This window comes from Podarcis bocagei (assembly GCF_964188305.1).
Source record: "Podarcis bocagei genome assembly, chromosome: 10".
Lineage (NCBI taxonomy): Eukaryota > Metazoa > Chordata > Lepidosauria > Squamata > Lacertidae > Podarcis > Podarcis bocagei.
In genome coordinates, this window is record NC_138135.1 from 33742995 (window position 1) to 33759004 (window position 16010).

Below are 16010 nucleotides of genomic sequence, written 5' to 3' on the forward strand. Positions count from 1 at the left end.
CAAGTTCAAGGAACAGGTCTTAGGAACTTCCCCTGAAACTGCAGAATGCTGGCAATGGATATGCCTTAAAGTGATCAGGCCTTTTATCCCCATCTAATCAATACATGGAATGAGAGAAGGGCATTTATTCTTTCGCCTCAGGCAATATTACAGCTCCTGAATGGCAACACTCCACACAGCCAGACTGCATTTGTACTGTGTCCAGTGCGAGGGTCTGCTCAATAGTGTGGAACTTATGGCAACTGACACAAGAGGTGTTCCATGTGACTGATGTGGGAAGCCAGATCATTTGCAAGAGAAAGACTAGATTCAGTAATGCAGTGAAGTTTGTAGAGAGGTCTGTTGCGATGGCATTGGGTATGCTCTGGCCGCCTCCTGTGTTCCCCTGCCTCTTTCTCTCCCCAATCCCTTTTCATTTCTCCCCATAATCTCAGCATTCCTTTCTTCCTCTTTAATCTCCTTTTCCTCACACTAAAGAAGTCGATTTTGTGTTTTATTTTCAAGACTCATGAACAGGGCTGGTCCAATACAAATTGCTGCCTGAGGTGAAAGACAAAATGCCTCCCCTTCCTGTTCCATATAAAGAAGCTAAGAGGGGTAGCAGGTGAAACTTGCTTCAACACTGACTGCATACACTGTACTTTAAAAGCACATTCCCTCCACCCACCCCAAGAATCCTGAAAACTGTAGTTTGTAAGAATGTCAGGAATTGTAGCTCTATGAGAGGTGAACTACAATTCCCAGGATTCATGGGGAGTACTTGAAATGTATGGTGTGTATGCAGCCACTGGTGATGATGGGACAGTGTACTCCACTGTATCTGAGGGCAACAGAGCAGGTCATGTGGCACACACAATTCTGTCATCCAATACCTTGCCTCTGCTACTCACCCCCCCCCACAAATTACCACCTAAGGCGCCCCCCCCCCCAGTATTCCCAACGGTAGAGCCAGCTCTGCCCATGAACACAAAATGCTTTGTGCATAACAATTCAGCTTTTTTCATGGCTTGACGCCTGGAACTCCCAAATGTTTCAGTGAGTGAGGGTGGCGAGGAAATGCTGGAAAACTTTAATTCCTTAGTTCTGACTCTTCATTTTGGGATATTTGGTAACTGTCACATATCTGAACAGACTATTACTGACATGTATATAATTTTACTCACGTGCAAAGAAAATAAATGGATACAATCTGTTCATGTGTCACAATTTTTAAAATTGTATGGTATAAAGGTCAGCATGTTAAAAGACTGGGGAAATTGATACGGTATTGCAAAAGATGACCACTAGTTTCAAATAAATAATAGTTTGGGCATAATTGTGCATGCAGTTAACATGCCTTGTTTTTATATAAAAATAATGGAAGGAAGGGAGAAATCATGACCCCATAGAGATGGAGGGATGTTAAACCCTTCCCCCATATCATGATCACTGTGAAAGTTGTTGGGCCAGATCAGACAATATGGTAGTTTTAGAGGGGTGATTTTCACCCAAATAGCAGTGCAAGTGGAAAATATTGCCCTGTTCCCTCTTTGCTGCATTCCCATTCTTGATAGGGTACCCTGCAACTGCTGTTATCAAAGTAAAAAACAAGACATGTTAAATGCATATGCACATTTCATGCATTGGCCCAAAATTTGTCCATCACTTGCAAGCCAGCTATCCTTGACCTGTTTCAATTCAGTATGCGGGAATGGACTAGTTATACAAGTTCTTACAACAGCACTAAACTCATTAAGTTTCACCTTGGCTTCTGTTATTTAATATTTACTATGAAGCTTCAAAAAGGTGCCACTAAGGCTTTGTACACATTAGCAGCTTAAAATGCAGCAAGGTCGTTTTCTCCACTGCATTTCAAGTCTCATTTTTACAATGCTGTACACAGCAAAGAGGGGGTGCTGTTGTACTCAACCAAAGGCATCAAACAGCCGAATTTCTCAAGAAACTAAAGCCTACATATAGATTGTGGCTAATAGCATGTGTGGTAGTCAGTGTTGGCTCACCCACGGGGCAAAGTGAGACAGGATCCACAGGGGCAGCAGATCTCACCTCCAAGAAGTGGAATCCTGTGGTGCAATCTTTGGAGACCAGAGCACACCTCTACAGTGGCCTCTTGGCAAACAGGACGACTTGCTGGTCTCCTCCCAGCCCTAGGGAGGAAACCCCTTCTATTGTGACAGCCTTTGATTCCCACTTCAACCATCAGGTAAGGTTGGTTTGATTCCTCTTGCTCCCAATCTAGAGCTTTATCCCCCTGTTGTTCTTGATGTAAATCTTCACTCATCCCTTCTTCCTGGGGCGGCTGGGGGGGGCGGGTTAGAGAGTGCAATTTTGTGGTGCACCTCAGGTGCCAAAATGTATTAGGCTGGCCTTCGTGGTAGTGCACTGGGCCCGGATTAGACAGTAATATGTATGCAGCCATGACCACTTCAAAATAATGTCCACTTGATGCCCCTTTTAAATATAATAAGAGTTTTATCTGCTGTGTAAAGAGAATGCTATAAAAGCAATTACTAGCATTATAGACATTCACTAACAGTGTCTTAACATCTAGAATCAATGGAACCCAACCCCCTGGGTATTTATTATTCACAAAAATAGTACAGTTTTGCAAAAACTATAGAAAAAGAATTTGGATGGTGAAGCAACAGGCATGTTTCTATGATGGACATGGAAGCCACAAGCTCACCTGGCCTTGGGGTTGGTTGGCTGCCTAAGCTGGCTGGCTGTACTGTGCTTGCCCTCAAGAAGCAGAAATTTTTCAGGCTAGATTCACTAGGTTCAAATAGTTGCTGAGAAGAAGCTGGAGTTGTGGTTTTCGTTATGCTGTTTCCCAAAGAATCAAATGTTTGAAAAGTTGGAGATTGGTAGAGGGTTTCAACAGAGGCTTCAGTCTGACAGCAAACAAAATCTGGTTTGGTGTTTTGTCTGTTGGTAGTGATAAACTCTTCTGGGCCCAATGACCAAAGATCAAGCAAAGTTTCTGCAACTTTGTGGCTGTATACACTGGACTGTGTCTTCGGAGGAGATTTAAGCATAGCTTTGGAAATAATAGAACTCTTTGATTTCCTGCCTGAATCCCATTTTGGAAAAGTTAAAGGATTTCTTTCTGAGGGATTCAAATAAGTACCTGCAAGGTAACAAAAGTTATGTCACAAAAAATAACATTATTTTTTGAATGGAAGTATATAGTTTCATTAGTATATTATATCTTACATTATTGCCAAGTGGCTTCAAGGTGAATACAGCTAAAAAGCAGAAATATAACAACAGAAAACTACAGTATAAAAGATCATACAAGCAGCAGATAAAAGCTGTAAGACCAGCAGATAAAATCCAGATAAAACATCAATAACACAGCAGGGTATCCAGTGCTGTTAAAACTCCTAATAGGGCAAGTACATTAAATATATCGAGGGAATGTAAGGGGGGAAGTATAATGCCTAGATAGTGTGCTATTAATTTTTCTTTATTATTCTTTATTAAATTTGTATAACACCCTCCATCCACAGATCTCAACACTTCACAACATTAAAATAATAAAAAAAAATTTAAAAACCCCACAAAATACATAACAGCACATACACTGCCACACCTCCAGATGTAAAGGAGAAGTAGAGCTGTGTGTCATCAGCATATTGCTGACAACATACCAGTACAGTGGTGCCTCGCAAGACGAAAATAATCCATTCTGTGATTCTCTTCGTCTAGCGGTTTTTTTCGTCTTGCGAAGCAAGCCCATTGACGGATTAGCGGATTAGCGCTATTAACAGCTTTTAGCGGCTTATCTGCTGATCGGATCAGCTGATAAGCGGCTTAGCAGCTTAGAAAAAGGGGGGAGGGGAAAAAACTAGCAGGAACTCGCAAGACATTGTCGTCTTGCGAAGCAAGCCCATAGGAAATTCGTTTTGCGAAGCACCTCCAAAACGGAAAACTCTTTCGTCTAGCGAGTTTTCTGTCTTGCGAGGCATTCGTCTTGCGGGGCACCACTGTACTCCAAACCTCTGGATAATCTGACTCAGTGGTTTCATGTAGATGTTAAATAGCATAGGGGATACAACTGAACCCTAAGGAATCCCACACTGAAGGCTCCACGGGGCCAAAGAACACTCCCCAAGCATCACCCTCTGGAAATGTCCATCCCTATTTCAAATGTTTGAAAGATGGACATTTCCTTATTTGAAATAGGAAATTCAAATAAGGAAATGTCCATCCCTCTTTCAAATATCAGCCATAAAACTATATTATGACTTGAATATGACCTGATGAAACCTTGTTATTTCAAGCCTGGTTTCATGTAGCTAATCTATGTTACTGCACTTAAATATCTGTAATTATGAGCTATAATAATATTGTATTCAAATTTGTCTTGCTCAAGCTGAATGCTGATTTAGTGACTATAATACAGCCCTTAATGGCTATGTGTCCTATTTAAATGCTAATCATCTAGAAGTAGTTTTCTTCCTAGGAATCTCCATACCAATTTTATTCAATTGCCTATTATACTGTACAAATTTCAGTAAGGCAAATGAATGATCAAGAGTGATAAGGAACTAGGCTATATGCAAGCACAGCAGGGAGGGGAGGACCAAGCGCTGGAAGTGCCTGACATTAAAGATCCATAAACCTGACCTCCCACCTGAACATCAAGTTCAGGAGAATGCTTCAAGCCAAGCGTTTCATATGGGAGGCAAACAAGGGAGCCAGTAAAAGACTTGCGTCAAAAGGAAACCTGGTCATTCCCCACCAGATTCCTGACTCTGAGATAAGGAGAAAAATGCATGCACACTATTTGAATAGCAATGCCCATCAACTTTGGGGGGAGCCTGGCCCCCTCATATATTTTATGGGGGCCCTAGGAGTTGGCTTCTATACCTTTCAGTGAAAACCTCATATTCAGTCTTCACTGAGGCATTCTGCCTCAACATGACAAGCAGTGGGGAGTTTGCAGAGCTTGTAAAGCTTTCCCCTTTCTCAGTGTTCGGTACTGAAATCCACACTCATCAGCTCCTCTGACTTTCCTGAAGACTCCCAGGTGAAAGTAAAGACACTATGCTAATTTCATGTGTGCAAAATGGAAAGCTAATTTTCCGAGTGGGGGAGAAAAGGAGAACGAGTCACGAATTATTGTTTCTGTGTAACTTGCTGGAATTCTCTGCTGTCCTAATCCACCCCACTTTCCTGCACAGATTAGCTGTTGATTATTTTATAGAATTATGTGCATCCCTATTTTCCTATGTGGCAAGTACTCTTTGGTGAGAGAACCCTAGCAAAGATTTAAAATCACAAAATATGCAGCAAAGTAAAATGTGGAAATATAGGCTTGAAAGCATTCCCTTCCAAGTTGCTGCCAAGTTTTCCACTTCCCTTAGCATAAAAAGAGAAACCACGTGTTTTACTTACAAATTCTTCAGAGGTAAAATTCATGTGCTTTTTCATACAGCAGTAAGAAAACACAGACAATAAAACTTATATTCTAAAGTAGGAAATGTTTTTAAATTATTTGTATAGAAACACAAAATTGGGCTTGTGTAAACCGTGCAGTCTGAGTCTTTTATTTCTAAAAATAAAACAAGTTACTCAACCTTAACTCCCCAGATGTTGTTAGACTACAATTCCCATACATCCCACCTTATTTGTACTCTTGCAATAAATATGCAACTTCACAGAAATTACTAGTTGCAAGGATTCAGACTGGCATGAGAACAAAATGTTGTTCATTTCATTGTTTAAAAAAATCAGTAGATGGATAGTGGTTTGTGCTTACTACAATCTGCACTTACTCTACTCTTTATCCCTCTGTTCTACTATCTTTGTCAGTCTGCTTAACCTTTCAAAAAGATATTCCTGCTGACAAAATCAAGGATGTTTTCACAGTTTGAAACATAATGAATCTGAAAGTCTCTAGAGAGAAAGCTGATGACCCTCTTTGGAAAAATCAAATGTCATAAACTATTAGTATTATCTGACTTGCGCACATTATTTGTGGAAAGAAGCCACGTAAGGAATGAAAAGCCAGGGAAGTACTTTAGATTAAATCCAAGGCATTTTAATAACATAAAACTGTACCACTAGTATTAAGAGAAGGCAAGAGTACCGTATTTTTCGCCCCATAAGACGCACTTTTCCCCCTCCAAAAATGAAGGGGAAATGTGCCTGCGTCTTATGGGGCGAATGCAGGCTTTGGCTGAAGCCTGGAGAGCGAGGGGGGTCGGTGCGTACCGACCCCTCTCGCTCTCCAGGCTTCAGGAAGCTGTGCGCAACCCTCGGGAGACCGGCTCCGAGGGTTGCACAGAGCTGCCTGCGCTCCTGGGACCAGCGCAGTTCTGCCCGGCCACCGGGAGCCGGGGGAGAAGCTCCGCCCCACTCCCGGGGGCCCTGCAGAGCTGCCTGCGCTCCTGGAACCAGCGCAGCTCTGCCCGGCCACCGGGAGCCGGGGGAGAAGCTCCGCCCCACTCCCGGTGGCCCTGCAGAGCTGCCTGCACTCCTGGGACCAGCGCAGCTCTGCCCGGCCACCGGGAGCCGGGGGAGAAGCTCCGCCCCGCTCCCGGGGGCCGTGCAGAGCTGCCTGCGCTCCTGGGACCAGCGCAGCTCTGCCCGGCCACCGGGAGCCGGGGGAGAAGCTCCGCCCCGCTCCCGGGGGCCGTGCAGAGCTGCCTGCGCTCCTGGGACCAGCGCAGCTCTGCCCGGCCACCGGGAGCCGGGGGAGAAGCTCCGCCCCACTCCCGGTGGCCCTGCAGAGCTGCCTGCGCTCCTGGAACCAGCGCAGCTCTGCCCGGCCACCGGGAGCCGGGGGAGAAGCTCCGCCCCACTCCCGGTGGCCCTGCAGAGCTGCCTGCGCTCCTGGAACCAGCGCAGCTCTGCCCGGCCACCGGGAGCCGGGGGAGAAGCTCCGCCCCACTCCCGGTGGCCCTGCAGAGCTGCCTGCGCTCCTGGGACCAGCGCAGCTCTGCCCGGCCACCGGGAGCCGGGGGAGAAGCTCCGCCCCGCTCCCGGGGGCCGTGCAGAGCTGCCTGCGCTCCTGGGACCAGCGCAGCTCTGCCCGGCCACCGGGAGCCGGGGGAGAAGCTCCGCCCCGCTCCCGGGGGCCGTGCAGAGCTGCCTGCGCTCCTGGGACCAGCGCAGCTCTGCCCGGCCACCGGGAGCCGGGGGAGAAGCTCCGCCCCACTCCCGGTGGCCCTGCAGAGCTGCCTGCGCTCCTGGAACCAGCGCAGCTCTGCCCGGCCACCGGGAGCCGGGGGAGAAGCTCCGCCCCACTCCCGGTGGCCCTGCAGAGCTGCCTGCGCTCCTGGAACCAGCGCAGCTCTGCCCGGCCACCGGGAGCCGGGGGAGAAGCTCCGCCCCGCTCCCGGGGGCCGTGCAGAGCTGCCTGCGCTCCTGGGACCAGCGCAGCTCTGCCCGGCCACCGGGAGCCGGGGGAGAAGCTCCGCCGCGCTCCCGGTGGCCCTGCAGAGCTGCCTGTGGTCCTGGCACCAGCGCAGCTCTGCCTGGCCACCGGGAGCCGGGGGAGAAGCTCCGCCCCACTCCCGGTGGCCCTGCAGAGCTGCCTGCGCTCCTGGGACCAGCGCAGCTCTGCCCGGCCACCGGGAGCCGGGGGAGAAGCTCCGCCCCGCTCCCGGGGGCCGTGCAGAGCTGCCTGTGCTCCTGGGACCAGCGCAGCTCTGCCCGGCCACCGGGAGCCGGGGGAGAAGCTCCGCTCCGCTCCCGGTGGCCCAGCAGAGCTGCCTGCCCTCCCGGGACTGGTGCACTTCTCCCCATCGCCAGCCCCACAAGCTCGGGGGACAGCGGGGAGGCAGAGCGTGCCTTCCCACTGTTCCCCGACCTGGTTCTTCCAGCCCCGCACCTGGGGGAGAAATTAAAATTTTTTTCTTTATTTCCCCCCAAAAAAACTAGGTGCGTCTTATGGGCCGGAGCGTCTTATGGGGCGCAAAATACGGTACGTTCTCCGCAAAACAAATTAATTGAGATTTGACAGATTTGGATGTAACCCATGTTCAGTTTTGTCAAATTTGTCTTTAGGAAGTCTATTCTTCAAAGTGAATCCCAACCCCTAAGTTAGCTTTGGTGAAAATGGAATACAGTGGTACCTTTGGTTGTAAACCAAAACAGGTTGTAACCCAAGGCGCGTTTTCACCAATGGGGCCTCCCAAAAAAAAGGGTTGTAATAAAAAAAAATTGGGTTGTGATCCAAAAAAATGGGACACACACTTCCAGGTTTGATGTGGTTGTAATCCAAAATGGTTGTAATCCAAAACGGTTGCAAACCAAGGTACCACTGTATTTCACTATTATTATTATTTTAATAATTAATTCTTAAATTGAAATTAACTTAATTTTGAGTGGCTCTATTCCTCCAAATATCCCAACTTTATTTCAGTCTACAAGATGGCAAGGGATTATTATTTTCTGGCAAAATACAGAAAAAGAAGCACTTAAGACACTTCATTGTTACTGTAGGATACTTTGACACTGTGTGTGTGTGTGTGTGTGTGTGTGTGTGTGTGTGTGGTTGTGTGCATTTCCCCCACCTACATAGTTTTAAAAGCAGAAATAGGTATGTTATGGAACACAATAATGAAAATCATTTCAGCTTCTAATCTGTGATATCTTCCACAGCACAGTCGGCACCCCACCAAGGAGACAAGGCCCAGCATGAAAATAGAATCCTGGTTTCTTGAGTCCACCAGCTCCCACTGCTTACTTTTCTATCAATAATATCTAGCACCTGAGACCCTTTCTGTGTTCTTGTATGACATTGTTTGTCTCTATGGCAACAGTTTGTGAGGTTATAGAGAATGCACTAAACTGTGTTAGTCACAACATGTCATGGCAGTAAATTCTATTGCTAATTTCTGTTCTGTAAAATACTTTATTTTGCCAGTCATGAACCAGCCGCCAACCCATGTACTTAGTTCATCTGACGTTCTAGTACTGGGCCGTGAGACAAAGGGATGTGACAGCGTCAGGCAGCAGAATCCACAGGGGCAGCAGATCTCAGCTCCCAAGAACACAGGTGCTGCTGCCATAGTTGTAGCAATGTGCTCCTTGGAGCCATGGGTGCAGCCAGGGTTTTTGTTAGTGGGGGCAAGAATTTGTGGGGGGAGAGGACTTTTGTTGGCGTGGCAGATTTGTTAGTTAAGTATTTCTATTGTTTTACGTGATCGGGTGGGGCAGCTCCCCCCCCCTTGGCTACGCCCATGCTTGGAGCCCAAATCTGCCATCTGCTTGGTAGCCCCCCAAATGCCACCCCTACAGTGGCCTTTGGGTGAATAGGAGGTGCTGCAGGTCTTCTACCCCAGGGAGGAAATAGTGAGGGCCACCCTCTGGGATCTCCTGGGCTCTGCATCCACCTAGCATGCATCAGATTAGGTGCCTCCCCCCTGCCCCCCCCCCCCGCACTCCAGCCTTTGGTTTTTTTAAAAAATGATATTTTATTAATATTTCACAAACAATAAAAACAAAATCCAACATTTAAACGTTTAAGCATTTAACCTACAAAAACAAGACAAATAAAAATACACAGTAAAATGATAGTTGATAGAGAAAAAAGAAAGGAAAAAAGTAGAGAATAAAAAATAGAAACAAAGAGAAAAGCCAAAAATCAGAGCTAGAAATGAATTAATATTTTCAAATCTTATATTTTCTTCACTAGTTTCTTGACCTCCTCACACCTCCCATTTTGTGTTCCAGTTCAAATATTAAATTCAGCAAATCCTTACCCTCTAGCATTTATCCTTACTCCATATATTAACCTATTATTATAAATATCCATTTCCAATAATCAATCCCTAGTTACATTTTCTTAAGCATCTCTTTACCAGTACCACTTATTTTCAATCAAATGTCATTTCAACATTCCAGCCTTTGATTCCCACTTCAACCATTGGGTAAGGTTGATTTGATTCCCCCCTTTGTTCCCAATGTAGATCTTCTCTCACTCCTCCTTCGCTGGTGGGATGGGGTGGAGACACCATTTTGTGGTTAGTCTCAGGTGCCAGAATGTATTGGGCCAGGCCTGGAAAGAAGTCTACAATGGTTTAAGAATTTTTGTGACTAGAATTGAGACTATTTTAAAAATAACACATTGTAAACTGGTCACATCTCTTTCTTTAGAAGAAGCAACTGCAGGGCCCCCCAATCTGGATTGGAGGGTTTTGGTTTTTTTAATCCCTTTCCATTCCTACACCATCTTCCTGATGAAAACTGCCTTTCCTCCCAGTTGCTGCTTCCTTCTGAAGGTGCAATTGAATGCAAATTCTGCCTTTGCTTTTAACCTACAGTGGTGCCCCGCAAGACGAATGCCTCGCAAGACGAAAAACTCGCTAAACGAAAGAGTTTTCAGTTTTTTGAGTCGTTCCGCAAGACAAATTTCCCTATGGGCTTGCTTCGCAAGACGAAACGTCTTGCGAGTTTGTTTCCTTTTTCTTAAAGCCACTAAGCCGTTAATAGCCGCTAAGCCGCTAATAGCCGTGCTTCGCAAGACGAAAAAACCGCAAGACGAAGAGACTCGCGGAACGGATTAATTTCGTCTTGCAAGGCACCGCTGTACTTGCCTTCTACTTATTGTTTCCTACTTACTCGAATTCCAGGAGTTCCCGGCCGTTATCTTTGTATCTGTTGCCAATTCCTCTACAGGGACCTTAGTTGGAAATGTTGGTTGCACATCAGTAGTTGAGGACTCGTCATCACTAAAGATTATCAAGTCCTGACACACAAGAAAAACATGAAGCAATCAAGCAGAAACAGTTAATTATAAGCTACATTAAGAAAAATATTGTGTGGCATTTAACATCACAGGCAGCCAATGACAGGCGATCGATCCACCATCGTCCCTCCACTGGCATAGGAAGAGGAGTGCGGGGGGAGCGCACCGCCCTGTTCCAGCAGCACAATCCTGGTGGGGTGCCATTGCGGCTGCTCCCCTGCCCGCGCTGGGCGCCACGACCCTGCAGGCGGCATGCCACGCCCCCAGGACGCACGCCAGCCCCGCCTGCTCTCTGCCCCCCCAGTGCCAAAGCATGAAGCTCCACCACTGCGTCCCTCCCCCAGCTTCAAAGAGATTTTCTAATCACCCAGGCCTTTTACCTAACTCATGTGGTCTAGACTTTGCAGTTTTTACACCAGTGGTTTAACTTGGGGGATTCAGTGAGTTTTTGTATTTATATAGGATTTGATTTTTATGGTTTTATATATTATTGACATTTATGTTTTTGTTGTAATTTTCTCTCCTCTGAAATAAAAACATTTATAATTATATATCAGCTACTGAAAGATTACATTAAAAAAAAGAATTATTTTAAATAAAAATAACCATTATGGAATTAGGTTCACTTTAATTGAGACAATCATGCCAAACCATGATCATTTGAATAGTTTCCAATTATCTGTAGCCTCCTTTATGTATACTTTATAAGCAGTTCATAATTATTCACAAGCAATAACTTCAGGTCCTCTGATAAATATATTATGAGACACTTAACTGCTTTTCAGAACATTTTAACCTGTGTTTAGCTTAAAAAAAAAATCCAGCTTGGCTATTCCACCAAAGTGCAGACCAATTAATTCTAATTTGTTTCTATTAATTTTATATCCAGATACTGCACCAATTTGCTGAATAACCTCAGACAGTTCCCCCAACGATTTCACAGGGTTTTGACAGCTAATCATTATACCAGCTGCATCTAGTTTGATCTTAATTTTGCTGCCTCCAATTCTCTCAGCAGTTTGGCTGCTGGAAGTAAATGTGAGGAGACTATACATCCCAAGGCTGTCAATAATTTAATTTATTTACATTACTTGAAGGTATCCGTGACCAATTATATTATGGCCATAGGTGCTAGTGGAAGAACAGGAGTGCGGAGGGAGCGGACCGCCCCTGGCACCACTATTCTGGTAGGGTGCCATTGCAACGCCCTCTCCCCGGACACACGCCACGCACCCCCGCATGCACCAGGCACCACGCCCCCACAAGTGGCACATCATGCCCCCAGAACGCGTGCCATGCCCCTGCGGGTGGCATGCCAAACCCTTGTGGGTGGCATACCACGCCCCCGGGTGGCGCGTCACACTCACGGGGGGGTGCCATCCACGTCCCCTCCTGCTCTCCACCCCCGGTAGCAGAGCATGCAGCTTCGCCACTGGCCATAGGCTCATCCATACCAGCTTTGGTTGGTAAGACAGGTATGCCCATTCCTGGATCAGGATAGCTCGAATACAGTTGTCTATGCATTGGTAATCACGTGGTTGAATTAAAATTCTGGCTTTAAAAAGCCATCTCTCTTAATCATAAACTGTGTCGTATTACAATATTTGCTGTGTTTCTGATGAGGTCTCTCACACACAAGTGCTAAAATTTAGAGATGATTTTTTTATTATTATTTATTTTATTTATCTTTTTATTTTTATTTGGGGCTGGCCTTATCTGAGATACTTTCTAATATTGGTAGGAAAGCTTTAAAACCATGGAAGGTTAATGAACATAGTGCTGGAAGCGAACTCAACCTTTTCTACAATAGAAAAACAACTAAGCAGGTGTCAAGTGAAGTGCTAAAACTGGTACAGAAAACACTGTAACCACAGGTGTAGCTAACTGTATTCAGCACTGTTTAAACCACAGCTTTTGAAGCAATCCTAAGCATTGCTTGTTTTTGTTTTTGCTTGCAGTTAAATCAACCTGTTGCCAATGGTGTGTTTTTAAAGGTATTTAATTCAAGTATTGTCACTTAAATTGTAGCTTGCATTTTTAAAGTAGTCCTGCTACTTTTGTTGTGTAAAATAATGCACAGGAGATTGGCATCACTTTTGATGCAGGTATAATTTTGATTTGACATATTGATGTCGATACTGAGTCAAAATGAAATACGAGTATATTATCTTCCAGGGCGTGTTTGAAGATGATTACTTTGGACACAAGGAAGTAGGACAGCATTTCACAAGAGAAAGCGAATGGAAGTTAAGAGCTGAAAGCCATAGAACCCAAAAACATGCGTGTAACTAACTCCTCTTAGAGGAACTTTTCAAAGCTCTTCTTAGGATATGCTGCCATATTTTATTATACCCATCATACAGCATTCACATATGTATTAAGTTCCAACCTTTACCAAAAGGTACACCCATTATTTTATATCAGACCGTGCAACTCTGCTATGATTGTGACAGAACGTGTTTTGTTATTTTTAAAATTATTTTTATTAATTTTCCAAATTATTACAAATCAAGCCAAATTAAATTAATTTAATACAATTTCTTAAAATCAGGTTTCCCGCTCCAGTTCTGAACATATGAGCATCATCATTGCCTCACATTGCCACAGTTGACATCCTTCACTTGCCATCAAACATTCTTCCAGCACCTCCGATACATCTTATAAATGAGTAATCCGTTCCACGTGTGTAGTCCTTCATATACATTGCTATTCCAGACCCGGGGTGCTGGGAGAGTTAATTATTATCTTCCATTGTTCAGTTCTTTGCAGTGTTCATCTGGATGGTAAAAGGTCACATTCCATTCCTTCCGCTGTTTACCGACTAGCGCACAAGCTGCGGCCATAAATAACTCGCTGAGCGCATACCTAGTCTCCCGTCACTAAAATTCCGCTCTGTAATCCTTCCTTGGCACACAGTTGAAAACTAGATATTTTCTCAATTTCAGCCTCTTTGCCAGATCTGTTCAGCAGCCTTTCATTCTTTTATCACTGCACCAACAGTACTCCTAGTCCAGTCCAGGAATAATTTTAAATAAAGTCCATTCAACCTCGGTCAAGGTGGGAGGGCATAGTAAAACCTTGATAAATTCCTTGCTGAGCATCAACCAAAACATTAGGAAGAACTTCCTGACAGTAAGAGCTGTTCGACAGTGGAATTTGCTGCCAAGGAGTGTGGTGGAGTCTCCTTCTTTGGAGGTCTTTAAGCAGAGGCTTGACAACCATATGTCAGGAGTGCTCTGATGGTGTTTCCTGCTTGGCAGGGGGTTGGACTCGATGGCCCTTGTGGTCTCTTCCAACTCTATGATTCTATGATTCTAAAAGCCTCCCCCCTCTTTTCCAAGGTAACAAACAGAATAACATAACAGTAGCTACACACATCTCTTTCATTTTGCAGGGGTGGACAAGAAGAAAGGAGACCATCTGAAAACTATATGAAAGCACAAAGCACCTTGTCCCCCCCCTTCCTTCCCCCGCTGTGTAAGGATTCTCAAGCTTCAAAAAAACCATTCAAGTACCTTCAAAGAGCCAAGCCCAGTCCTTTCGGCAGCTGGCTGATTGCAGCCCTTTAGCACATGTCGGTCCATGGGCGCCTCTTGATTAATACCAATTGTCCAAAGTATGGAGGAACCAAATCATGCCAGAGACGGAGACTCATCCATGGCAGGGACACACTCCCAGGTCGCACCCGCTCTGCCTTTCAAGATGGCAGACATGGGCTTGAGCGGCACAGCGGGATGCAGTGAGCTCCCCAGACCCCACTGGGGAACATTGCCAGGATTTTTGCCTCATGAATCCTGGCTTTCCCCTGCCTGAACCTCCTCGCTGACCACAGAGGGCAGTGAGGAATGACCACCATTGACTCATGACGAAGCCGGACACCAGAACCAAGTGTTTGTTAAAACTTTTCAGCAGAATCAGCTCAAACCAGCCTAAGAAAAATTAATTAGCCAATATGATGATGACTAGCTTTAACAAACATGGAAGGTAAATTATATTATGGTGTCATCAATAAGGAAACTAACCATTTCCAAATGAGCTGATAAATTAAGTTTCCTTTGAACAGCAATTGAATTGGAGCCTCTTGCTTGCATAATTATATAGTTCTAAGTTACACTTGTACTGCCTGTTCTGGAATTCTATTCCATGGAGCCTTGCTTAGATTCATGCAGCATTAAAATTTAATGCAACCATAACTTCAATAGCTTCTTTTTATCAAATGTGAATACTGCTGCAGAGTAGATATAATATTGACAGGAAATACAGTATAATGAGCAATAAAAAGGAGACTAAAGTTTATAAAATGTATCTTACAGTGATATCAGCTTTCTTTTAAAAAGTCCCGTGGAAGCCTTGTGAAATGACTAGGGAAAAGTAGTAAGTGTTCTAATAGAGAGTAGTGCTGAGTTGTTATTGTGCAAGATGTGTTCCTTTCTGTTTTATACCACTACATTAGTCTCCTGCTTTGACTTTCTTATCTTTTAGAATTTTTCTCCTCTTCCTCTAGCATGAAGAAAATATAGATAGATACAGAGATTTGGAACAATTATATATCTTCCTTGTTGTATGTTTGTGAACTCCCAGCTTATAAGTCACTTTTCACTTCTGTGAATCCAGTCTATCAGTCTCTACAACAAATTCTTCTGTCCCCATTCAAAATGATGGGAAACCAGGGTTTCCTGATATATAAATGAGCCCTGGTGAGCCTCAGACTCTTAGGCTTCCATCTCTCCACTCAGCTTCTTTTCAATTACCCGAGGGGAGAGGATTGAAAACATCTTCTTCCACTTTTGAACAGAGTTTTCTACACTGCCTGAACTTGGAGAAGCATGGTTTGCTTAGGTCACAGAGCCTTTTGGGCCTGTGAGGGCATTTGCAAAGCGGAAAAACTGTTTGGGGTAGCATATGCGCAACACAACCATGCACATATATGGGTATGACAACCAGAACCTCACAAACATCGCAACCACATGCACACACACCCAAACCTAATTATTTTGGGATGAGAGGGAATCTTCCTGAAGACTGAGTGCAGCTGTGGAGGCAACAGTTAACCTTTCTTTCCCATCTGCAGTCTCCAGGAAGCCGCCCCCCTCCCCTGCTAAAAAAAAAAAAAAGGCTTGAAATAAGACACCTACTGAAGCCCAACTGCAGCATATTTGGGAGGGAGGCCACAGCTGGGGAAGAAAGGGGTAATCCTCCCTCAAAATCACTCCCTTCCCCCCCCCCAAAAAAATGGACTGGAAAGAAACCTATTATAGCCAATGGAGGGATTCTTGGAAGCCTAATTGTGTCACAGGAGGGAATCACA

General features: G+C 45.0%; 1 protein-coding gene across 4 annotated transcripts in view; it reads right to left on the reverse strand.

Annotated features, from left to right (window-relative positions):
* Positions 1-16010, reverse strand: part of ENTHD1 (ENTH domain containing 1) — a 35306-nt gene that overhangs the window by 1104 nt on the left and 18192 nt on the right. For all 4 annotated transcript variants that reach the window (XM_081210873.1, XM_081210870.1, XM_081210872.1 and 1 more), the window contains exons 6-7: positions 10576-10702; positions 2687-3127 (exon numbers count right to left, since the gene is read on the reverse strand). In XM_081210873.1, the coding sequence (XP_081066999.1) occupies positions 2687-3127; positions 10576-10702 (568 nt within the window). The remainder of the gene's footprint in view (positions 1-2686; positions 3128-10575; positions 10703-16010) is intronic.